The sequence below is a fragment of the Mytilus californianus genome, unplaced genomic scaffold, assembly GCF_021869535.1.
Source record: "Mytilus californianus isolate M0D057914Y unplaced genomic scaffold, xbMytCali1.0.p SCAF_3, whole genome shotgun sequence".
In the NCBI taxonomy this organism is placed as follows: Eukaryota; Metazoa; Mollusca; class Bivalvia; order Mytilida; family Mytilidae; genus Mytilus; species Mytilus californianus.
This window is the reverse complement of record NW_026262679.1, coordinates 3,566,446-3,583,135: the sequence shown is the minus strand read 5'-3', so window position 1 is coordinate 3,583,135 and position 16,690 is coordinate 3,566,446. Positions and strand designations below refer to the sequence as shown.

General features: G+C 32.6%; 2 protein-coding genes across 3 annotated transcripts in view; one reads left to right on the top strand and one right to left on the bottom strand.

Moving 5' to 3' along the window:
* Positions 1 to 6,274, bottom strand: part of LOC127732920 (electron transfer flavoprotein subunit alpha, mitochondrial-like) — a 28,469-nt gene extending 22,195 nt beyond the window's left edge. The window contains exons 1-2 of the mRNA XM_052242134.1: positions 6,191 to 6,274; positions 382 to 531 (exon numbers count right to left, since the gene is read on the bottom strand). Of these exons, the coding sequence (XP_052098094.1) occupies positions 382 to 531; positions 6,191 to 6,232 (192 nt within the window). The 5' untranslated portion in view covers positions 6,233 to 6,274. The remainder of the gene's footprint in view (positions 1 to 381; positions 532 to 6,190) is intronic.
* A 34-nt stretch (positions 6,275 to 6,308) lies between these two features.
* Positions 6,309 to 16,690, top strand: part of LOC127733861 (non-lysosomal glucosylceramidase-like) — a 29,046-nt gene continuing 18,664 nt past the window's right edge. Inside the window, exons 1-8 of one of the 2 annotated variants that reach the window (XM_052243278.1) lie at positions 6,309 to 6,547; positions 7,730 to 7,818; positions 9,992 to 10,107; positions 10,888 to 11,106; positions 12,139 to 12,378; positions 13,339 to 13,441; positions 14,350 to 14,460; positions 16,503 to 16,656. In XM_052243278.1, the coding sequence (XP_052099238.1) occupies positions 6,363 to 6,547; positions 7,730 to 7,818; positions 9,992 to 10,107; positions 10,888 to 11,106; positions 12,139 to 12,378; positions 13,339 to 13,441; positions 14,350 to 14,460; positions 16,503 to 16,656 (1,217 nt within the window). In that variant the 5' untranslated portion in view covers positions 6,309 to 6,362. The remainder of the gene's footprint in view (positions 6,548 to 7,729; positions 7,819 to 9,991; positions 10,108 to 10,887; positions 11,107 to 12,138; positions 12,379 to 13,338; positions 13,442 to 14,349; positions 14,461 to 16,502; positions 16,657 to 16,690) is intronic. The other variant, XM_052243279.1, reaches the window with a different exon arrangement.

Sequence of the window (16,690 nt, the reverse complement as noted above, 5' to 3'; positions counted from 1 at the left end):
TGCAATTTGTGAATTATTATATAAAACATTGAATTGTATTTTGCTGGGGAAATTAAAAATTTGAGTTGGAGTTATCTTCCTTTGTTCATGATTGTACATTTATAGTTGAACCTATTTGTATAACAGATTCATACACCATGCATTACTTATGTAATTTTTAATAAAAAAATGTATGGTAATTCAAATACACATTATATAGTGTCTTAAATATTAAAATATAACATATCATAAATAAATTGCATGACAGTAAATAATGATCACTTCATTGCACTATTTTGTTTGAATAATCAAAGGTAGTGATAAACCTTGGAAGATATAGATATCAAGTCAGTACCATAGGGTTTTGATTGCATTTTGTGCAATCTTTACCCAAAAACGTACCTTTGAACATTGTGTACCAGCAACCAGACATGTTATATCACCTCCTATTTTATTGGCAGCTGTTATTGTATTCAGGGTGATAGGTATAAGTTTCTGATTGTCATGCTCAGCAATAACCAGTGTACTCTGATACCGGCCAAACAAATATACCTTTAAGAACAAAAAACATATATTATATATTGCAGTATGCTCCAAATTACAGTAATATCTTCATTTTAAAAATGGCAGGTACATGTACATTAGTATGCTTGAATACATTGTAGTTACTTTAAAAATTCAGGATGTCAATCCTACTTAGTACAATACTGAAACTGGATGCCCAGTCGATCAACTTGATCTTTGTGCACTTTCAAAAATGGCCACTCTTCAGCATTGTAGACTAGAATATAATTCATGACTAAAATCTTTTTGTTGATCCTGTCTTGATGAAGATTTTACTGTTTTGAGTTTCTATCTTATATAGTTTTTGCCCATAATGAAATAAAATGCTTCGCTGGGCGCAGCTTGATACGACCGCAGAGGTCGAACCCTGAACAGTTGGGGCAAGTATGGACACAACATTCAAGCTTGATACAGCTCTGAATTTGGATTGTGATTAAATATTTGACACAGCATAGGTTTCTGACACAGAAAGAATGTGGTCTAAGAACTTCAATTTTTTTAATTTACCTATTATGGTCCAATGTCCAAAATCAAAATACATGGCTAGATTCAGCATATCAAAGAACCCCATATATTCAATTTTTGTTGAAATCAAACAAAGTTTAATTTTGGACCCCAACTTGGACAAACTTGAAAACTGGTCCCATAATCAAAAATCTAAACACATGTTTAGATTCAGCATATCAAAGTACCCCAAGAATTCAATTTTTGTTAAAATCAAACTAAGTTTAATTTTGGACCCTTTGGACCTTAATGTAGACCAATTTAAAAAACGGGACCCAAAATTAAAAATCTAAAAACACGGTTAGATTTGGCATATCAAAGAACCCCAATAATTCAATTTTTGATGAAATCAAACAAAGTTTAATTTTGGACCCTTTTGACCTCAATATGAACCAATTTGATAGCGGGCCCACAAAATAAAAAATCTAAATACATGGTAAGATTCAGCATATCAAAGAACCCCATATATTAAATTTTTGTTGAAATCAAACGAAGTTTAATTTTGGACCCCAACTTGGACCAACTTGAAAACTGGTCCCATAATCAAAAATCTAAACACATGTTTAGATTCAGCATATCAAAGAACCCCAAAAATTCAATTTTTGTTAAAATCAAACTAAGTTTAATTTTGGACCCTTTGGACCTTAATGTAGACCAATTTAAAAAACGGGACCCAAAATTAAAAATCTAAATACACAGTTAGATTTGGCATATCAAAGAACCCCAATAATTAAATTTTTGATGAAATCAAACAAAGTTTAATTTTGGACCCTTTTGACCTCAATATGAACCAATTTGATAGCAGGCCCACAAATAAAAAATCTAAATACATGGTAAGATTCAGCATATCAAAGAACCCCATATATTCAATTTTTGTTGAAATCAAACAAAGTTTGATTTTGGACCAACTTGAAAAGTGGGCCAAAAATCTAAAATCTAAATACATGTTTAGATTCAGCATATCAAAGAACCCTATATATTCAATTTTTGTTGAAATCAAACAAAATTTAATTTTGGACCTCAACTTGGACCAACTTGAAAACTGGGCCCATAATCAAAAATCTAAACACATGTTTAGATTCAGCATATCAAAGAACCCCAAGAATTCAATTTTTGTTAAAATCAAACTAAGTTTAATTTTGGACCCTTTGGACCTTAATGTAGACCAATTTAAAAACGGGACCCAAAATTAAAAATCTAAATACACGGTTAGATTTGGCATATCAAAGAACCCCAATAATTCAATTTTTGATGAAATCAAACAAAGTTTAATTTTGGACCCTTTTTACCTCAATATGAACCAATTTGATAGCGGGTCCACAAATAAAAAATCTAAATACATGGTTAGATTCAGCATATCAAAGAACCCCAAGAATTCAATTTTTGATGAAATCAAACAAAGTTTAATTTTGGACCCTTTTGACCTCAATGTGGACAAAGTTGATAACGGGGCCCAAAAATCAAAAATCTAAATACATGGTTAGATTCAGCATATCAAAGAACCCCATATATTCAATTTTTGTTGAAATCAAACAAAGTTTAATTTTGGACCCCGATTTGGACCAACTTGAAAACTGGGCCCATAATCAAAAATCTAAATACATGTTTAGATTCAGCATATCAAAGAACCCTAAAAATTCAATTTTTGTTAAAATCAAACTAAGTTTAATTTTGGACCCTTTTGACCTTAATGTAGACCAATTTGAAAACGGAACCAAAAATTAAAAATCTAAATACACGGTTAGATTCGGCATATCAAAGAACCCCAATAATTCAATTTTTGATGAAATCAAACAAAGTTAAATTTTGGACCCTTTGGACCTCAATGTGGACCAATTTAAAAACGGGGCCCAAAATCCAAAAACTTAATACACGGTTAGATTCAACACATTAAAGAACCCCAAGAATTCAAGAATAAAACCCCATTGAAATTGATCAAGAAATAAGCAATTTATACGAAGTATCTTCTTTTGCACAATACTGTGCAATTGAATATTTCTTGCTATTGTGCAATACTGTACAATTGACAATTTCTTGCTATTGCGCAATATTGTGCTATTGGATATTTCTTGCTATTGTGCAATACTGTGCAATTGAAGATTTCTTGCTATTGCGCAATACTGTGCAATTGAAGATTTCTTGCAATTGTGCAATACTGTGCAATTGAAAATTTCTTGCTATTGCACAATACTTATTATATAATAATTTACACATCCTGTTTGGTGTGTATCTCCTACCATATCATTATTATTTGCTTTTAAATATTAATCAGAAATAACCAACTTAAAATGGAAAATTTTAAAAGAAAAAAAAAAAGAAAAAAAGAAAAAAAAAAGAAAAAAAAAAATCCCCCCCCCCCAAATTTTTTGAACCCCCTTATGATTCATCACCCCCAAACTCAATCCCAGCCTTCCCTTTGTGGTATGGTACCTTGCAGTACAATTTCAGAGAGATCCATACACTTGAACACAAGTTATTGTCTGGAAACTAGAAAAATGCTTATTTTTGGCCCCTTTTTGGCCCCCAATTCCTAAACGTTTCGGGCAATTACCCCCAAACTCAATTCTAGCTTTCCCTTTGTGATATGGAACCTTGTAGTACAATTTCATAAAGATCCAAACACTTACACACAAGTTATTGTCATGAAACTAGAAAAATGCTTGTTTTTTGCCCCTTTTTTGCCCCCTAATTCCTAAAATTTGGAGGCAATTACCCCCAAAATCAATCCCAGCATTCCCTTTGTGATATGGAACCTTGTGGTACAATGTCAGAGAGATCCATACACTTACACACAAGTAATGTCTGGAAGTTACAAAAATGCATATTTTTGGCCCCTAATTCCTTAACTGTGGGTACCATAACCCCCAAAATCAATCCCCACCTTCCTTTTGTGGTATTGAACCTTATGGTAAAATTTCATTGAGATTAATTCACTTAAACTAAAGTTAGAGTGCGAAAACTAATGTGTCTTCGGACGACGACGACGCCAACGTCATACCAATATACGACCACAAAAATTTTTTTGCGGTCGTATAAAAATTATTATAATTTATATCTTTAAAACGACGAAGATACCAATTCGGCTAGTTATTCTTATCAGATACTGAAATCTGAGTGATTGATCAGGTGTCAGAGTTTCCCAAGAGAACACATTTTGTTTGCTATAAAATCCTATGTTGAATAAGCACCAGACTCATTTAAAAATATAAGGAATTTATTTTAATTGTTTAACTGGGTAGTGATGAAATTTGAAAAAAAAGGCAGGACAGGAGTTTTGAGTAAAAAAAAAAGGCAGGATGAGCAACTTGGCAAAAAAAAAAGAAGGCAGGATGACATTTTTTGTAAAAGAAAGTCAACTAATGAAAAAAAAGGCAGGACCAAATAGAGTGAAAAATAAAAAGGCAGGACAGATAACAACTAAAAAAAATGCAGGACAAAATTTTTCATCCTAGCCCCCCACCATAAAAATCAAATGGTAGCTCCCTAAAAGTAATTTTGAGTTTCTGTATAAAATATTTCCAGCTTTTTCTTTTTTTTTTCCATATATATTTTGGTTTTGAATTCTAGTGTTTATATTTCATCATCAACATGTATTTTGTCACCTGCCTGGAATTATTATTTTTTTTATTGTATTTGACTGGCAAATAAGGAATTACCCTTATCCGTCCACGGAATCTGACCCGGTATTGTAATTGTCTTCATTTCCGGTTTATGGCATCCATTGTTTTTCAATTTTTTGTCAGTCAGATACGATTTTACTCGGATTTACACATTACTTTTGGCGATTTTCGGCATAAAGCTAGCGGTTGAACAAAATGAACATCGCTGTCATGAATAAGAAAGATGAAAATAAATTTTGAGATCGTTTGGGAATTTTGCTCCCAAAATTGAGAAAAATGTAGGGTATTTGCCATTGGGAATGGGTCCGAATACTAGACCCTGTGGAATGCTAGAAAAATCCATGCACTCCTTCATTATAAACATGTTACTGTAGTTTGTCTGAATTTTGTTGCCATTACCATTTGTAACCGGAGCTAGTTATCCTGTTTAGTTTTCATTGTAAATTTCTTTAGTGTTTCCAGGAACATATATATTGACGGGACTTGATACTACCTGATTGTAGTCGATTTTATCGTCGTGCCATAGTTAATAAAGATACGATACAGAAACGGACATGTGTTAAAAACGGACTCGCTATTATCCTAATAATTTCTGATATTATCAATAAAATGTCATTCAAACTAGTTTTATAGTGATGCTAGTGTATCAAACTTGTATTCTGTCACTTCAAATTTGTTAAAATCGCAAGCATTTCATCACAGAATTGTGCAGAATGCAAACCAGGTAATAAAAAAATGGCGGCCATTGCCGCGATGATTTACAAATTCCCAAACTATTATAAAACACTTCACATCAAATAAATCAAACTTATTTTGGTAATTTTATATGACAAAATATATCTACTAAATGATAAAACTTGTATTTATTTACAATTAGAGTTATGTGGTTTATTTGTTGAGCAGTTCTGATAGTTTTTCAGTCAGACGCTACCAAAATCCGTAAATCTTGGGAAGTCTCGGGGAGTCCGAGATTTTATCAATTTTATACTGAAAAGCGTATCAGATTCATTTCCCGTTAGATATACTGTTCCCAGGTGTTTCTGTGTAAATGTTGATATCCTTTTTTGTCCAAAGTTTAAAGATCGTTTCCCAAGCGTAAATATTATTATTTAAAATGAAAAAGGTGGAAAGTCCCATGACATTGCACAATTATGTTCCAAGGCTCAATGGCCACACATTTATTGTTAATGTGTTAGTGCCAAGGATTTGTCTTACTATACAAATCCTTATTAGTGCTAATAAAGTTATCGTATATTATAAAATACTGTATATGCATATATTTTATTTCTTTGCTTAGATTATGTTAGTATTAAATGATAATTATTATTTGTAAACTCTCCTTTTGGGACATTGACTAGAAAATGAGATATTTGATTTATATAATCTGATAATTTTACATAAACCAAAGGTCAAATTTGCAATTGACGCATTATCAACCTGTGTAAACAATATAAGCACAAAAAATAAAGATCACTTTTTGAAATGAAATGGTTTAAAAAAAAAAAGTATTATCGTTAGTTTACCGTCTGATTAACTAATTTTGTTCTGCAGCACCTCGAAAACATTTTTATGCAACAATATTTTTTTACTCCGGAAGTGATCCTACTGTTGAAATATTAAACCAAACGCGGACAGAAACGACTTCCCCCGTGAGGATCAAGATTGACTTGCTTCCCTGCTTGCTTCAAGTGCAAGATGCCAAAACCTCAACAGATAGATCATACCCCCGAAGCTAGCATAACTACACCAAAAGAAGACATTGCTAATGTTCCCAAATTTGGTTGGAGAGTAAACTTTGACCATGAATGCAAAGACAAATGTGATCCATTTGTAAAACCCAGACTCACCCACATTCCTGAATTAATTGGCCTTAGCTATAGGTAACAGTTGTACATTGTCAGGCAGTGTATTATACAACATATTATACAGAGTTCTTGTAGGAATTTTCTAGGATGAGCTCTGAGTCAATTTTATAAAAATTTTGTTGAGTCCAACCATTGAATTGATCCTGCTTGATTCCTATTCATTGCTGCAGTACCATTGTTGCTGGTTTAAGACTGGTGAGGTATTTCATTGAAAAGTGCAGTTGCGCACACATCAAAGCAGCATGCCGCTTTGGGCTAAATCAAGAAAGATCTATGTTTATTACAAAAAAAATTTGTGTGCTTCATTGCACCCCTTATTTGCTCCAGTGCTATGGTCCAGGGTGCACAACATTAACTTTAAAAGTTATAATTGGTAATTCATGAAATCTTCCCTTGTAAAGAATAAATTTTGTTTACTGATCAAGATGTAGATAGAAACTTATGTTAGGGATTTGATATGGATGTAAAAACTACAGAAATCTGTTATTTTCTATGTTACGTCCATCTATATTTCAAGGCATAATTAGCACATATTTCCTCTTTCTATACCGCTATGGCAACTTTTCTGTTTCTAACAAACTTGGACATTACATTTGCACAGAAAATTTACCCTATTATTGCAAGAATATGTCTCTTACATGAAGTCGACTTTCCACATGAATTTTGTATTTTTTCACATTTTTTGTCAAGTCACATATAAAAATAAGGTGATGTAGTACTGTATGATTGCTATCCATCAAAGTTCGAATTAAGTGGATGTAAGCAATCATAGGCAACCGTACAGCCTTCAACAATGACTTTTGGAGAGATAACATGTGACAAAAAAAAAGACCAATTTTCTGAAATATTCAATCATCTTTCATATAAGTCCAATATGGCCTTTGTATGAGCTATGGTGCGAATGCTCTATTCAATTGAACTTTTTCTTGGATAGTGTCTTTTTCATAAGTTTAGGGCTAAATTGCCTGAACTTGAAAGGGTTAAAGAACTCTTGCATCACCTCTTATTGGTCTGTAGGAGGTATGTTCATGATGTTGCAAGAAAAAATCATTACTTGAAATATTTGTCAATGGACATTGAAGCAAACAACAATTAATCTATATATCAGAAAGATGCAATTGAATGTCAAAAAGCTTAAAACTCATACATAGGACACAAAAAATAGACCTTACCTATTTGTTCTGTTGATTGTTACAGATATATGAAAGTATGGATAAAGCACAAAAGACAGGGAAGAATAATGTTTATAGATCATCTGAATCAAGTTACGCACAAGCCTATTTATGGTAAGTATTAACGGTAGACATAATTATTGATTAACTGAATCATAAAATTGAATGGACCAATGCATCAAGTGTGATATGGGGGCCTCAGTGTCTGAGTGGTCTAAGGAGTTCATCTACTGTTTCTCTAGTCTGTCAACACTGCGGTAGCGAGTTCGTACCTCTCACTTTGCAAGTGAGTTCAACTCTAATCTTAATTGACTTGGATTGTCAGTTTTCCTACTGAAGACCAGTGGTTCTCTTCAGGGACCCAGCCTTCCCAAAACCAATAAAAAACTGACCTTAGTATAGCTCATAGTTCTTAAAGTGGCATTTAACACCAAAAATCAATAAAGTGTGACAGGATATTTCTCCACTCTAAATAGTTAAATTTTTCCAATTTGAAGGCTTGCCAGGCTATTTAAATATTTCAAATTGAACTGTCCAGAGTGGAGATGCGTTGTATTGCATGAAATTCGATGGTGGATTAGGTTACTATAATGTTTTTTTTTCCATCGATCTTTTTTTCATGTCAACAGGTATGGTTACTTTTTTTTCGTGATGTCACAATAACATGCGAGATACATGTATTTGTCAATGAGCAAACAAATAACAAAAGTCATCAAAAGGTCACTTTTAAGCAAATTTGACAGGTCAATGTTTAACAATAAACCTAAAGTAAAGGTCAGAGGTCCTTTTTATACGACCGCAAAAAATTTTTTGGGATCGTATAATGGTATGATGTCGTCGTCCGAAGACACATTGGTTTCCGGACAATAACTTTAGTTTAAGTGAATGGATCTCTATGAAATATTTTAAGAAGGTTCAATACCACAAAAGGAAGGTTGGGATTGATTTTGGGGATGATGGTCCCAACCGTTTAGGAATAAGGGGGCCCAAAAGGGGCCCAAAACAAGCATTTTTCTAGTTTCAGGATAATAACTTGTGTATTAGTATTTCAATTGCTCTGAAATTGTACCACAATGTTTAATACCACAAGTAGAAGGTTGGGATTCATCTTAGGGGTTATGGGGCCAACAGTTTAGGAATTAAGGGCCAAAAAGGGGCCAAAAACAAGCATTTTTCTAGTTTCCAGACAATAACTTGTTTGTAAGTGTATGGATCTCTGTGACATTGTAACACAAGGGTATATATCACAAAGGGAAGTCTGGGATTGAGTTTGGGGTTAATTGCCTAAAACATGTAGGAATTAGGGGCCAAAAAGGGCCAAAAAGAAGCATTTTTCTAGTTTCCAGACAATAACTTGTGTTAAAGTGTATGGATCTCTCTGAAATTGTACTACAAGGTTCCATACTACAATGGAAAGGCTGGGATTGAGTAATGGGGTTATTGCTCCAAGGAGGATTTCAAAAAGTGGGGGGGGGGGGGGATTTTTTTTCCAATTTTTTTAGGTGATTCATATTTTTTTTTTTTAAATTTTCATATTTCGAATTTTCGAAAATTTTCGAGAAGAAATCTTCCATTGCACAGTATTGGGCAATAGATTTGAAAGATCTTTGACCACATTTATTTTGTGTCAGAAACCTACATTATGTCAAAAATTTGATCACAATCCAAATTCAGACAGTATCAAGCTTGAATATTGTGTCCAAATTTGGCCCAACTGTTCAGGGTTCGACCTCTGCGGTCGTATCAGGCTACGCTCAGCGAAGCATTTTATTAATAGGTGCTACTGCTACATACTATGTGCAGGTTCAGATTCTACATACAGTGTAAATATGCTCACATTTGATATTGTTGTTTCTCATTTGCTTCACATTATCATTTTTGTGTCTTTCAGAAGTTAACTTAGAATGGAAAAAACTAAGGGATAAATATGATGAAATACCACAAAATGTTGTAGGACTTTTTTTTTCAAGAAGAATTCTTTAAGTATACTTGTACGTAGTTTGCAGGTGGTCTTATAAGGGGAATAGGTTGCTGAATGGTTCAACCTTATATATCTAACATGTTATCTATTTGGCAATATAAGTTGTGGGCCAATTGACGGAAAGTTGTGTAGATATAATTTTATATGTTTATTACCAGGGGTTGAGGATTTTTATGATAATTATAATAATTCTGCAGATGTTTCATGATATCATACAGGCAGAGGTGGTCCAATTGGTGGCATGGATTATGGGACTGTTGGGTCTTGGATTGTAAGGAGAGTTCTTTATATTTACATATTTTACAGGCTGTCCTATAGGTGGTATAGGTTGTGGTACCATTGGTCGTGGCTACCGAGGGGAATTTTGTAGATTTCAGATGGTTCCAGGGATATATGAGCATACTATTGTTCCAGCAAATTCTGTAAGTACAATTATAATTGCAATATTTATGACCTGTGTCAAACTGAAGGAGAGGGGTATACTGTTGTACTTCTGTTTGCCATCTGTGTGTCCATCTGTCCGTTCCATAAAAGTTCTGTCACATTTTTCTAAGGAACTACATATCAGAACTTCCTGAAATTTGATGTCAGGTTTCATGTGAGCATGCTATACTGTGTAATGCGCTTTCACATCAATCGCTTAGCAACTTCTTGTTAACTGAATACTTTTATATTCTTACACAATATGACCATGTATGACGTTTTGTTGCATTTTTCTCAGGAACTATGAATTTGAACTTTCTGAAATTTGGTATCAAGCCTTTTTGAAAAGTATTTTGATGTGGAGCAAATATATGAAATAGGAAAATTGTAATTTCACCATAAAAAACATTAAGATATGAACCTATGAAAAATTGATGGTGAGACCTTAATTCTATAATATATGATCATGGTTAGAATTTTTATTAAGTATTAACTTCACTACACAGTAATTCAAGATAAGAGCTGCACGTTATAAAACACCATCCACATTGGACACTGGTTATATATGTTGTGAAAGCAAAAAGTATTTATGCATAAAGTTTGCTATCCTGTGGCCTTGTTTAGCTTACGGTACAGATTTTGCTTATTGCTTATTTTCGATGGTTATATGATGACCTGTAATTGTTTACATCTTTGTCCTTTGTATCTCATTGGCAATCATACCACATCTACTTATTTTCATATTATGTTTGTTTCATGTATTTATCTTTTTTTTGTAGTTCATCTTGTGTATACGAAAGAACAATAAAACTGTTTATCAAAAAGTCCTAACAGGAGGAAAAGGGAAGCACTTGAAATCATGGGAATGGGGATTTCCCAGACAGAATGCTACATACCATGCACTTTATCCTCGATCATGGACGGTATATGATATACCAGAGTTTAACCTCAAGCTTACATGTCGTCAAATATCACCTATCTTCCCTAATGATTACAAGGTAGGTTATAAACAGATTTTCCTAACTGACGTAGATCATTACTTGACAAACTTATATATGTTCTGTATTATTTATTATTATGAGAGGATCAAATTAGCAAGCAACAATCACTAGAGCAGAGTTACATGTGTATACATTTGCAAATTTAATTTAAAGAAATTATTCCTGTTTGAAACAATTAAAAAAGATCTGTTTTGTATTTCAGGATACTAGTTTTCAAATGGCAGTTTTTTATGGTCTGTAGAAAATTTGTTTGTAATTCAGGATACCAGTTTTCCAAAGGCAGTTTTTGTATGATCTGTAGAAAATATGTTTGTATTTCAGGATACCAGTTTTCCAATGGCAGTATTTTTATGGTCTGTAGAAAATATGTTAATGTTTCAGGATACCAGTTTTCCAAAGGCAGTTTTTGTATGGTCTGTAGAAAATATGTTTGTGTTTCAGGATACCAGTTTTCCAAAGTCAGTTTTTGTATGGTCTGTAGAAAATATGTTTGTATTTCAGGATACCAGTTTTCCAAAGGCAGTGTTTGTATGGTCTGTAGACAATATGTTTATGTTTCAGTATACCAGTTTTCCAATGACCTGGAGATCAATCTGTAGATATCTCTTCGGTTTGTCTGTTTCCGCCGAGAAGCCCGGTGGTTTTCTCTGAGTTCTTTGGCTTCCTCCACCATAATAACAGACTTCCCGGTGTCCTAACACACTCCCTTGGTGTTGGGTTGGTGATGGTCCATGGTGGTGGGTTGTATATAAGTAAGTAACACATCTCCATTAATCCTTATAGGGAGTGTACAGGGATTCCACTGTACCCTCGCAGCTCTCGAGGGGTGCTTCGCATATCGGAAGAATTTACATATATACATACAATGGCAGTTTTTGTATGGTCTGTAGAAAATATGTTTGTTTTTCAGGATACTAGTTTTCCAATGGCAGTTTTTGTATGGTCTGTAGAAAATATGTTTATATTTCAGAATACCAATTTCCAATGGCAGTTTTTGTATGGTCTGTTGACAATATGTTTGTATTTCAGGATACCAGTTTTCCAATGGCAGTATTTGTATGGTCTGTAGAAAATATGGGACAAGAATCATTAGATATCAGTATCACATTTACATTTAAAAATGGTAGAGGTGTGAAGGAAGATTGTAATCCTGGTAACTGGACTGAACCATTTGAAAGTGAGGCTGAGGGGCAGAAGGTTGTAGGAATGATGATCAGACAGAATATACGTGACATGAAATGTACATACGGTATAGCTGGCGCTTTCAAGGTATAAATTAATGCTTGTTGATAAATGATTCTAGAACACTTTGTGAGTACTAGTAAGAATAAGCCAAAATCACAAAATAAAACAAATGGAGAAGTTGTGTAAATTGCATACAAATTCATTGAGAGTGCTTTATATGTATTACAAAAGAATGACTTTGGATGTAAAACAGTGATGTCTTATTGTAATTCATTCATCAGTTATATGTTTGAAGGGGGGAAAAAAGAGAGAGAGAGCAGTCTCTTTGTAGTTTATACAGAGAGAGAGAGCAGTCTCTTTGTAGTTTATACAGAGAGAGAGAGAGAGCAGTCTCTTTGAAGTTTATACACAGAGAGAGAGCAGTCTTTTTGTAGTTTATACAGAGAGAGAGAGAGCAGTCTCTATGTTGTTTATACGTTGTTATAAAATACTATGAGAAGAAAGCAGAAATTTGTTATGAAGAATTTTTCTCAAAATCTAACATGGTGGATGTAAACAGACTTTGTGAAATCCAGATTTTCTCTTAAATCATGCTTGTAATACTGTATAATCCGTGTCTCTGTCTGGCAATTGGAAGACTTTGTATTATATATGCCCAAATTCAGTTATGTTTTAATTAAAGTCATAAAAAAATAGAATGACCTAAGTATCGATCAAATGGCATTTGGGTTTAATCAGTAGACATGCTGTTTTGAAATTTTGTAAAAAATTAACAACATTTTCAGGAAGAATATACTTATTGATTTCCTAGTCGAATAAAAATTGATAATTTCACCTTTGAAAGAAGTCCTATAATTTTAATCCTCTGACATCATACAACAAGCGGTGTTTTTGAAAAACACATGCCTGAAGAACAATGATGAATTAATGTGTTGTGTTTACTCTTTGAATATCTTTTGATATTTGAATTCTTGGATTAGCTATTTTATAACTATTTGCACAACTCCTTGCTATTTGTTAATCTTTATTTATTCCCCTTTATAGACTGGTGTAGATGTAAGTACAAAGTCACAGTTCAATCCTAAAGGATCAGGACAGGATTTATGGGAAGATCTCAGTGATGATGGAAAATTAAAATCAGCGACAGGTATTCAATTTTAATCGAATTATTCCCCCCAAAATAGCAGTAGTACTTCTCCTTCTATCACATAGAATCAAAGTCACATTATTTTGTCATACCTACACAGATTCAAGTTCACATTATTTTTTTCTGAGATTAATTTACATATTTTTATCGTACATCAGAATAGAAAATTATCATAATGGTTGAATACCTTACCAGTTATTGTCAGAGTTGTGTTTTAATATTCTTGAAAAGAAAGTCTGCTTAGAAAGGGCCAGTTACTGTCTTTTATGAATCAATCTACTAAATGATAGAAATTATTCCTTGATCAGAACTTTAACGTCACACTTTCTATAGCAAGAAGAGCACACATATCAGGTCAAATAAACCAAACACTTTGTCAGTCTTGTAAATGTATATGATAAATAGATTTAGAAGTTATTTTTTGTCTCTTAATTTGAATATCATGTTTCTTAAAAATAAAAGTTACCATATTTACTTTATACCAAAATGTCCCCAATTTATGAAACTGCATTGTGTTCCAAAAGAAAAATAACTTCTGCTAAACATAAGTTTACGTAGGATTTTGGTGATGGCCTCATGTGCAAGTATGCTTGAAGAGGACTAAGTAAGTAAATAAACAAAAGTTTGCTGGTAGTTTTGATTCTTTTGCTCAGTGTGTTTCAAAATTTGACAGATATTGATACTGACATGGTTGAGGGTCTAACTAAAAGAAATTATATAGCATTGCTAAGAAAACAAACAAAAATACAGTAAACAACAAATTGCTGGATACCTTCACTTGGTTGATATGCAAGACTTTGCCATTTTAGCATATGGAAAGGCACTTCAAAATTTGTATTTGGAAAAAGGAGGGCAGGCAACACATGTATTTCATACAAGACTCACTTCTCACATATTTTTAATTGTAGATCAAAACAAAGATCAGCCCATAGTCAATTGTAAGACACTTTACTCTGTCATGTTGAAGGTCTTACTGAATATTTTACAGTTTCTACTAAATCTAGTCCTACCGTCAAAAGGTAAGGACATGTATTACAGAACAGTACTTTACACTGTATTGTTAATGTTTTCTGTCATTTGTCCCTCAAATCAATGTTTACATGTTACAATGTATAACATTGACTTACTGTCTGTAGTTTTTAATGCCATGCATTGTCTGTCATCAACAATTCATATTCTTGTTCTCTTTAAAGATAATCATTGATAAATAATTTTTCAGTATTTGAGGTTCTTAAAAAGGTATTTTTAGGGTAATGACTAAGTTTTTGATAAAATACATCAGTGCTTATCTTATCCTAATTTCTTAACAAATGTATCATGTACTCATTAATTTGAATAGTGTGCTTCATAAAACAATTCAAACACTATTTTTTTGTTTGTTTCTGTAGAATGACTTTATTTTTTTTTATAAAAGACCCATTTCAATAATTATTAAATATGAAATAAATTAAATTGAAATTTGTAGACATTGGTTATGTTGAACTTATCTTTAAAGTTTTGTCCTTGTTATATTTACAGCTGTTGACTAAAATATGACATATATCAACCTTGAATGGAGAATCATTTGTATATTTTTTTAGAATAATTCTAAATACCATTATATTATTTTAATTGCTGACATTTCAAGTATGTGTATATAACAAAACTCTGAGCTATTGATAGAGTTCTTTTTTCAGAAATTCAAAATTTTAAGTATTTTAAATTGACATTTTATGTAAATATTTGACACCATATCAAACTGCACCAATTACCAATAAGCAATTTCCCAAATAAAGCAACCAAGAATCAGGGTGTGTTTGAATATACTTTTTGTATTACTCACTTCTTTATAAAATTATTCCCATTTGAAAATTTGTGCATTGCTAATAGAAACTATGTAAAGTACTGTTCTTGCATGCCTTTACAAGTGGTTCCCTTTCTTATAGATTTTGGGTATTTGAAATGTTACTGCATGAAACTTTACGGTAGAGGCTTGCATGGCTAAGATTTATTACTTAATTTACAGTTTATATTTCAGAGCTTCATTATTGTGTATAAGTGAAGTTGTTTTGTAAACAGTGCAAAAAGTGAGAATATGAAAATAAAGAGATGTGGTATGTTTGCCAATGAGACAGCTATCTACAAAAGTTCAAATGAAGTGGATGTAAAAAGTAAATTAACAAATACAGAACTCCAACTGTCATATTCCTGACTTGGTACAGGCATTTGTAAGCAATTAAAGGCAACCGTACAGCCTTCAACAATGAGAAAAACTCATACTGTTTATTCGGCTGTAAAAAGCCCCAACATGAATAATATGAAACAATTCAATTGAGAAAACTACATGTATTTGCCATTAAATCAACCCTCAATACATTGAGTGGCACATGTACTTCATATTTTATATAGAAAAAAGCATACATTTGTTTAATGTTTTTGTTCGTTCATTTTGCCCTTGTGTTGATATATACCTTAGAGGGTATACCTAACAGAAAACTTTATGGGACTGGATGTGCATGTTTATTGCTTAATTTACCTTTATATGGAGATTGTACCATTGTGTTCAAAGTTGCCCTAAATCATTAAAAAATATGTATTCAAATTTTTCAAATAGGCAGAATTGACTGTTGAATCTATGTTTTTTTATTAAGCATAGCTGTTTAAAATATATAAGTTTTATGTGATGTACAGTCCTGAAATGACAGTAAATTCAATGAAATAACACTGAAGTAATCTTCACATAAATGCGTATTTTGAGTTTATTTACTCGCTGGGAAAATTATTTTTGAGGATGCTTGTGCTTTATAATTTTTGTTTAAAATGTTTCAGAAATAAGTCTTTTTGAGCGAAAAACTGATAAATCTTGCTCATGAATTCACAGTAAAATTAAGTCTTCATTTCCATGTTTATTTATAGTTTTCTGAATATCCTCATTCTCAAAATCTGATATTTGACATTGTCATGAGTCATAATAATCACCAACCTGATGCAATAAAACTGGGTAAATTTGATGTCGTTAAAATAAGTATGATTCTAGTATATGAAATTTAAAAATATTTTTTTCTCTGTTTTTCTGTTACAGAAAGAAGTGCTTCAACAGGTAAAGGATCTGAAATAGGATCAGCTGTATGTCTATATACCACAGTAAAGCCAGGGGACAAAGAAGATCTGGAATTTACACTCACATGGGACATGCCTGTTGTACATTTCAAAGCTAGAAAACATAAGTATCTAAGGTAAGGCATTAGTTGTGGTCAGATTTCCCATGTT